The 8,789-nt window shown below is 67.2% G+C and overlaps 1 protein-coding gene across 3 annotated transcripts in view; it reads left to right on the top strand.

Annotated features, from left to right (window-relative positions):
• Positions 1–217: 217 nt before the first annotated feature.
• AHNAK2 (AHNAK nucleoprotein 2) overlaps positions 218–8,789 on the top strand; it is a 35,111-nt gene continuing 26,539 nt past the window's right edge. For 2 of the 3 annotated variants that reach the window (XM_027522103.1, XM_027522102.1), the window contains exon 1: positions 218–287. In XM_027522103.1, the coding sequence (XP_027377904.1) occupies positions 233–287 (55 nt within the window). In that variant the 5' untranslated portion in view covers positions 218–232. Of the gene's footprint in view, positions 288–7,762; positions 7,780–8,789 lie in introns of those variants that run through there. The other variant, XM_027522104.1, reaches the window with a different exon arrangement.

Below are 8,789 nucleotides of genomic sequence, written 5' to 3'. Positions count from 1 at the left end.
TTGCTCCGCAGCCGCTCAGCGCGGGCTGGGCGGGCCGGGGCGGGGTCCGGGCGGTGGCGGGGCTTGGGGAGCCTGCACAGCCCGCAGTCTGCTGCCGGCCGCCAGCTGCAGCGCAGGGCTGCGGAGGCAGAGTGCGGCCCTCGCCCGGCCCCCGGGCCGCCCGCGCGCCGGAGCCGGGACCTGCGACTGGACGCGACGGGCCGCCGCGGGCCCGCACCGCCCGGCCGCCAAGATGTGCGACTGCTTCCACGTGATGCTGCCCACCTGGCCCGGAGCCCCCGGCAGCGGTGCGCCTCCTCCCCGCCTGCAGCCCGCTCCCCTCGGGGCGGGTGGGCTCCCCGCTGGGCGCGCGCCGGGCGGGTCCTGGGGCGCGCAGTGCGGGCGGGCTGAGGCGCCGGTCGGGGTCGGGGCGCGTCTGGGACCCGCCCGCGGTCTCGAACGCGTCTCTGCGCCTCGGGGGCTGCTCGGACCTCTGCTTTCTGCTCCCGCGCTTCCCCTCTTACCTGTCCCTGTCCGTCGGCCTCCCCTCTCTGTCCCTGCTGCTCACTTTGTTCCCCGGGTCGCCGACTCTTCCCTACTCTTGTGTCGTTCCTCGCCTCTCGGAACCTCACTGTCCTGTTTGCACCTCCCTCTCTGCCACTGTGCCCCTACTGCAGCCCTCTGGGACTTCGTGCTGTCCCTGGAGGCAGCCGCCTGGGGAGGGCTGCACGTGTGCGTGGAGTGAGACTACCATGAGTCACCAGACGGTGGGGAACGGCCTCCAGGACTGCCCTGTGATTTGGGGGTTTGGGGGCGACCAGCCTAGGTTGACCAGGAGTTAAGGTTCCTGGCTTCGGTCCAGAACTGTGGGGCCAGGCTGGGCTGGGTCCACCGTGTGGCTCTGGTGTGCTGGGTCCTAGGTGGTGGCTGAGGTCTGGGACTTGGTGAGGGGCCTGAGTGAGATCAGAGCTCAGGCACAGGGTCCCCCAGTCTGCGCAAGGGAAGGGGCCGCTGTCTGTGCCTCTGGCCACAGAGGGAGAACCGGGTGCTCAGTCTGTCTGTCATCTGTCTGTCCCTGCACTGGGCCTAGTTTCAGGGCCTGGGTGTCTCAGCAGCATGGAGGGCAGGGTGGGGTGGGGCAGGGACAGTCCTTCCAGCTCAGGGTCAGTCATGCTGCAGCCTGGCCACACCCAGGACACCTGGCCAACCGCGGCAAGGGGGGCTGGGGCCGCACTGCATCGGCACAGGCGAAACCCACTCCCTGGGGAAGCCGGCTCGATGGTGATGATGATGGCAGTGCCAGCGCGGCAAGGGTGGGGTACCCCTCCAGCTGCAACAGGAGCCGCCGTGGTCCCTCCTAATGTCCATTGTCTGGCTGGCACCGAAGCCCAGCTCACCTCCTGTGTGGGCTTCCCTTGCCCAGGTGAGAATCCCACCCCAGTTCTCCCTGGACGGCCAGAGGGAGGATGACAGGCCCCCAGCCCCCTCCTCCTGACTGCAGTGGGCCTGGCCCACACCTCTGGGACTCCGCTGCATCACAGGGACAGAAGGGCCCAAAGGTCATGGGACCATTGCTCTGCCTCCCACCCTGGCCTCCTCCTCGCTCAAGACACCTAAGCTGCAGGGTCTCCGGCCATCTCATCCACCCTCCTGTCTCACAGAGGCCTGTGCTGAGAGCCCCTCCCCAGCTGAGGCCCCCATTCTCACTTTGACCTGTGCCTCTTTGGCCTCTGGGGAAGTTCCTCCTTGTGTCCAGCCAGAAAAACCAACCCCTCTTAGGGAACAAGACTTGCTGGGTCAGAGGCCCTGCAGGTCGTGTCCAACGTGCGGATTCTCGACCCTCTCCATCCTTCGGAGGAGGCCAGAGAACATGCATGCTTAGGGCTTCAGTGCAGGCATCGTCCTGCTGCAGTTCCCTCCTAGCAGGCCAGCGGCGGGCAGACCCTCCCGGTCCCTTGTCTTTCTGCCCAGCTCAAAGCTTCCCTCCTGGACCATCTGCTCCAGGTTCTCTGAAGGCCTGTCTCAGAGCCTGTGCCCCAGCCAGGGGATGGGAGCTGTGTCAGGTCTAACCTGCACGCGGAGGCTGCCCTCTGGTGGCTGTGTTGGGAACACACCAGCGCAGGGATCCGCCCAGCTTTACTGTGGGCATGGCCAGTCTGAGTAGCACTCACCCACTCCAGTATCCTTGCCTGGCGAAGTCCATGGACAGGGGAGCCTGGCGGGCTACAGTCCATGGGGTCGCAAAGCGTTGGACATGGCTGAGCGACTGTCACTCACTCACACGCCCCTACCCCACTACTGTCTTCCTGGGGACTCCCCCTGCTCCTCCCTTCTGCAGGCACCAACCACGTCACCCTGGGTGCTCCCCCCACCTCCCCGCCTTCCTCTTCCAGGGACAGCTGGTTCCTTCCTGAGGCAGAGCTGGGTCCTGGGCAGCTAGACCACTGACATGCATGCATGCTCAGTCGCTCAGTTGTGTCTCACTCTTTACCACCCTGTGGACTGTAGCCCACCAGGCTCCTCTGTCCATGGGATTCTCCAGGCCAGAATACTGGAGTGGATTGCCATTTCCTCCTCCAGGGAATCTTCCTGACCCAGGGATCGAACCTAGGTCTCCTACAGCTCCTGCGTTGTCGGGTGGACTCTTTACCAATGAGCCACCTGGGAAGCCCCAGCTCCCAGTCTGGGCCTCTGCCCTTCAACCCCTGGCTTGTTTGTGGCCCCTCCCCCAACCCCCCAGAAGCCCCCACAGGGCCAGAGAGCCCCAGATGCTGGTGACACCATGAGGGGTCTGGGTGGTCCCTCCCTGGCAGGGGCCACGGCAACCCCAGGGCCTTTGGGAGTGCCATGCGGTGTCAGGCGTCCCCTCTGATGGCCCCTGCACAGCCCTGGGCTCTGGGCTCCAGGCTGGGTCTCAGATCTGTGAATGGGAGTGACCACGGCTGCTCAGGCCCAGGCGGGGCAGAGAGGTGTGGCCAGGAAGGCCCAGGGCTGCCCCCATGAGCGGTCCAAATGGGCAGCTTTGCCTGGTTCTCTGTACTGGTGGAGACAGGGCCACAGAGTCTCAGAGCAGCGAGGCAGAGCCTGGAGCCAACGGGGAGCCTCTGTGGCCTCTAAGGGTCCAGAGCAGCCGTGCCCCAGGCTCTGGCGCTGCCCTGCGCTCCCAGGCAGGGGCACACAAGGGCAGGCACCGAGAAGGAGACAGGGCGGTCATCCTGGGTGGGGGTCTGGACCCTCCTGGCACTTTAATGAGATTCTGAAAGCCACCCCTCGTGATGGCATGTGTGTGTGCCCCTGACGACACCCCCACTTCTTGTGGGGAGACAAGCTGGACAGCCTGGCTCCTGCCCCAAGGCCCCTTAGGAAGTGGGGCAGAGCCCAGGCGTGGAGGGTCCAGTGCCCCCAAACCACCTGCCTCCCACTATGCACCCGCTCCACCTGGGGCTCACCGTGGCTGGGCCTGTGGCAGGAATGTCGTGATGCCCTTCTTCCCTCTGGCTAAATGCTTCTATTCGGGCCCAGCCAGGAGCTGCCTCTTCCAGGAAGCCCCCTGGATTGTTCTCCTTCAGACTTGACTGTCGGTATCCTCTGTGACTGCCTTTGCAGATGGGCTCTGTTTCAGGTCCAGCCTGGGGCTGGTTTGCCTGGGGATGGGGAAGTGGAGGTGCCAGGGAGGAGAACCCCAGACAGGGGAGTGGGGCCTGGGCCATCTGGGGCCCCCACCGCCCACTTCAGGGGTGAAAAGCCCAGATTTCCCTGGCTTGGTCCTCTGCCTGGACGGTAGCAGGAGGTGGTGATTTAGTCACTAAATCTTGTCCGGCTTTTGCAACTTCGTGGACTGTGGCCCCCCAGCCTCCTCTATCCATGAGATTCTCCAGGCAAGCCTACTGGAGTGGGTTGCCGTTTCCTCCTCCAGGGGATCTTCCCGACCCAGGGATGGAACCTGGGTCTCCTGCACTGCAGAGGGCAGGAGGAAGCAGGCCCTATTCTTAGGACTGCTGTGAAGAGGGGTTTCCTGTCTGTCCGTCCGTCCGTCCATCTGTGCGTCCCAGGGGCCCTGGGCCTCAGGTGTGCACAGGTTGGGAAGCAGGGGCGTTTACTGAGCAAAGATGAGACAGGCAGGACTTCTGCAACCAGTGCACCCTCAGCCCACAGGGAAGTCAGGGAGGGCTTCCAGAAGGGCCGCCTGATGGGGAGAGCCTGGAGAGCATGTTGATGGGGAGCAGCGAGCAGCGTAACGGGGTGGGTCTGGGGTGGGGCAGGGATTAAGGCTGTTAGGAGGAAGGGCTGTGTTCCCAGGGCCGCTGGGAGCCCCAGAGTGTTTCAGGGCCGGTCCCATGGGAAGGGATGAGGCCCAGCAGGGTGCAGGAGGGGCGACGGGGGAGCTGAGGCAGAGGAGAGGCTGTGCACAGGACGCCCTCGCGGAGCCAGCCGCCCTCCCCGAGCCCCTCCCCACTCTTGGCCGGGCCGGTCACTCCAGGGCCTCAGGGGCATCGCCAGGCTCCCCTCCCTCCAGGCTTCCCTGGTGTTTCTTTTTTGGGGCACAGGCTGCCGGAGCTGAAGGTCCACCTCACTGGGGTAAATATTTAATAGTCAGAAGCACTTTCTAAAATGGAAAGATGGAGCTGGGCCCAGGAGGCCTGAGGGCCCGGGGCGGGGTGGGCAGTGGCACGCCCGAGCCCACTGCTTGCCTGGGGGGCTGGAGGGGCCCCCGTGTGTACACAGGACGGTGAGGGGCCGCGCTGGGCCCCCTCCCCCGAGAGCCCTGTGGGAGGGACTTGGCCGGTACATCACGCCCAGGGCAGGCCCCCCGCTGCCGCCGGCAGAGGCTGGCTCCCCACCGCCTTAGCTGGTGAACCACCAGGAGCCCTGGGAAGGATCCCAGTTGGGCTCCTGCCTGGACACAGCACCGGATGTGGGTGCCCACCGCCGAGAGGACGGCCAGGGTGCAGAGCGGGGAGGGCCAGGGCCGGACGCCTGCAGCGGGTATCTGCGTCTGGGCCCCTTCACGGCGGCTCAGCCCCACCCTCCGTTCTCAGTGCGGGTGGGCGGCCCTGCAGGTCGGGCCCCGCTGGGTCAGGGCAAGACTTCTGTGTTTGCGGCTCTAGCCGAGTGGCCTCCCACCCCATGCTGATGGTGGGCCGCCTGCACTGGCTCCGGGTGGCCTCCTCCACACCGCCCTTGACCCTGGCTGATGCCCTTGTCCCCAGGAGCCACCAACCTTGCCGGGCCCAGCTCAGGTGGGAAGGAGATGGCCTCCCACTGGGTGCTTGGCTGCAGGACCCCATGGGGCGGCTCCCCCCAGGGCAGTCCTTGCTCCTGGGAGGCAGGCGCACCCGCGGGCTTCTCTGTGACACACCACCCGGAAGGGCACGCTCGACCCCAGCCTCCTTACCAGCTGACTAGCTCTCAGCTGACCCCGGGCCTGCCCCACCCCTTCCCACGAAGCCTCCGAGGAAAACCTAGGAGTCTGGGTGGCAGGGGTCGGCGGGCACATGCCTGGCAGCCTGCATGCCGGCCTGGAGATGCCCACAGGCCCTCCTGCTGGCCCTGCACCTGCCTGGCCACCTGGAGCCAGGGGACCGGCAGGCGGGGTCCCTGAGTGCTGGGGCGATGGCAGGTCCTCACTCAGCGTGCTTGTCTGCTGGGGGGGCCAGGCACACCCCTCAGAACGGATGCCAGCCCAGAGGTGGGGTGCGGGGCAGCCCCCGGACCCTCGCCCCAACTGGGTCACAGCAGTGCTGACCCAGGGCCTTGCCCCTTCAGCTGGCTCCCTCCCTTCTCTCCCAGCACTCCAGCCAGCGCCCACCTCCCAGGGGCGGTTGGTGCTGGCCTCTAGGGGACAGACCAGGGTCTGCGCCAGCAGGGGGCTGGGGCTGAGCAAGCAGCAAGTGTCCACGCTGGAGTCTGGGGAGGGCCTGTCGTGGGGTGGGGAGTGAGGCTGGAGGAGGTCCAGCCTGCAGACAGCACCGCACTGGGGCTCAGGCTGCTCGGGTGGGGAGGCTGGCCACACCTTTGCGAAGGTCCAGGGCAGGGCAGGTGGTGGGGGCAGCTTGACTGGCGCGGGGCACCCCGGCTCTGGCGGGGAGGCAGCGGGGTGCGCTGCTCTGCGCCAGCACCCGGCCCTCCTTCCAGCTGAGTCAGCCCGCCTGGAGGCGGCAGCCTGGTGGGGCGCCAGGCAGGAAAGAAAGAGCCCACAGGTGAGAGCCGTGTGGGCCGGCGGACGAGGCGTGCTCGCGGGCCAGCAGGCCGAGCTGCTTTTCGCACAGCCAGAGTCGTTTACGACCGTGAGGTTTTTGTGGGGTGGGTGGGGGGTGGCCAGGAGCGGCCTACATGCCAGCCTCCCTTGCGGCCTCTCACCCTTGTCCCGGGCAGTGCCAGCCTCCTCAAGCTGGCTGGAGCCTTCTGAGCGGCCGGGGCCGTCCCTGCCATCCCCCGCTCTTAAGGCTGCTCTCGGCTCCCCTGTTCTGGGGCAGCCTAGCCCTGCTGTGGCTTCTTCCGGTGACTGCTGCCCTCGGTTCCCCGAGGCCGCCCCAGCCCTGTGGCCACTGACACTGGTGGGTGTGTCTGGTGGGGGCGCGGGTGCAGGCTGACCCTTCCTAGGGCTGGGCCTGACCCCTCACTGCCCTTGCACCCCCACTGGGCCCCTCAGCGGTGCCGGCCTGCTCCAGCCTGCTTGTGGGGTGCAGGTGCCCGCAGCCAGTGGGCCCCGCCCCCGGGACTGTGGGGCGCAGGGCGGGGCGGCCCTGGGACCCAGCAGATAGTACAGTCTGCGGGCCTGCCGGGGCCTGCTGGGCCTGCCCCGGCTCAGGGCAGGGCCTGGCAGCCAGAGCCCCCGTCCTCCCGCCCCCTCAGGGGTCCCCGGGGGCAGGGAGTCCTGGGGGGCGGAAGGTGAGGCGACAGGAGCTGGCAGGCTGGGCAGGCGGGCTCCGGGGAGCAGGGGGCTTCCGCAGGTGCTGCTCAGCCTCTTATGTCCAACGACTGCGGGAGGCTGGGAACGATAGCTGGTTCCAGGGACCCCCACGCCCAGCTAGCTCATCAGGTGCCCTGGAACTTTGGGTGCCGGGTTTTGGCTGAAGGGGCTAGAGGGTGGCCGGGGTCAGGCTGCCCTCAAGGGGCTTGGCCGGGGGGCAGTGGCCAGGGCCACCGTCCCCAAGGTCACTGGCCCAGGCCATGGACGGGCTCCGTCTGCCCTGCTCTGGCCTTTGTGGCCCTGGCCGTGGAAGAGGCTGGCTGTGCCCTGGGCGGGGGTCTCAGCAGAGCCTGAGGGGCCGTGAGGCGCTGCCCTCCCAGAGGGAGCCATCCTAGTCTGTCCCGGAAGGGCCTCCGTCTCTCCCCGGCACCCCGGCCTGCCAGCCCCCCAGCCTCTGGCCCAGGCCGGTGCCCAGCCTGCCTGGATGGTCCTGTGTGACAGCGAGTCTTTCCACACAGCAGGAATGGACTGGGCCGGGCCAGGCCAGGGCAGGGCGGTGGCAATGACTCACTGCATCCCTGAGCGTGCTGGTGTTTCCTCCCCCAGTCAGCTGCTCTGACTGGGGGGGCACTCTGGGGGAGGGCGCGGGCCCCCCTGCTCCTGAAACTGAGCGGGAGGGGCCTGGCCCAGCTGTGGGGGCCTGTGAGGGGGCCCGCCCAGTCCCTCTGGGCGGGGAGAGGTGTTGGCTGACTCTGGGCTGGCTGGGAAGGGGGCATGAGGGCGGGGCCTGAGGGCGCTGTGTGGAGGGGAGGAGCCTGGAGGACAGACCCAGGGAGCTGGGAGTCTGGATCTTCACTTCGGGGCAAGTTGGGAGGACGTCTGCCTCGGTAAGCGGCTGAGCGGTCTTTGGTACCCACCCTCTGCCCCCTGCCCCCTGCCCCCTTCTGAGCTCAGCCCTGGCGGGCCCAGGCACCCCTGCAGGGTGGAGGGGGTGACTCTGGGAGGAGGGTGGCAGAGCTGGGCTGGGCATCTCCATCGCCATCTCCTTGAGTCTGCCTTCCTCCAGCCCAGCTGATGCTGGAGGGGCAGGCTGGTCAGGTCCTGGTGGCCAAGGGTCACCATGGTCAGCATGGCCGTTTCAGTCCCAGAAAAGGCAGACCCCCAGCTGGGCTGTGTGGCTGAGGGTGGGTCCTTCAGGTGATGCTTTGGTGCGCTGAGGGCCTGGGGAAGGGGAGGGGGCTTCAGCCAAACTTATCTGCAGGTGCCGGGCAGGCCGTGGGGGCCTGCGGCAGCATCCCAGGGTCACATGGCACTGGGCACCTGGGTGCTGGCCTTTCAGCCTGGATACAGTCAGACTTGGCCTGCTGGGCCTGCTGGGCTGGGTGGGAGGGTCCAGACACTGCTTTCTGCTGCCAGGCCCGTGCAGCTGCTGGTCCAGGAGCCGCCTTCAGGCCTCCGAGCGTCCAGGTGCAGAAGGAGATGCGCTGAGCTCACCTGCTGCCCCTCCTAGCCCTTGAGACCCCGCTGCACCCTCAGGCTGGGCGGGACTCGCCGTCCCTTCCTCCACCCACCTACTCCCGGCTCTAGCATTTAGTATGCACCTACTGCATGCCAGTGTTGGTGACAATGTTCCAGGAACCAGGGACTGGGCAGTGGCCAGAGATGATGACAAGGTGGCCAAGCTGGCCAGTGAGATGACAGTGAGATGGCAGAGGAAGCTGCATATGAGAAGGACAGAGGTCGGGAGAGAGGGCTGGTCTGGAGCCCAGCTCCAAAGGTCCAGGGAGGGCACCGGTGTTGGTGGGCCAGGCAGACAGCCAGGCTGGAGAGGGTGACCTGGAAGCTGGTGGCAGCCGGGGCTGCAGTGGAGGTGGCTGTGGGCCGGGGGGACCGAGGG

The sequence above is a fragment of the Bos indicus x Bos taurus genome, chromosome 21 (genome assembly GCF_003369695.1).
Source record: "Bos indicus x Bos taurus breed Angus x Brahman F1 hybrid chromosome 21, Bos_hybrid_MaternalHap_v2.0, whole genome shotgun sequence".
NCBI lineage: Eukaryota > Metazoa > Chordata > Mammalia > Artiodactyla > Bovidae > Bos > Bos indicus x Bos taurus.
The sequence above is the reverse complement of the archived record's forward strand: the minus strand, read 5'-3'. Positions and strand labels throughout refer to the sequence as shown.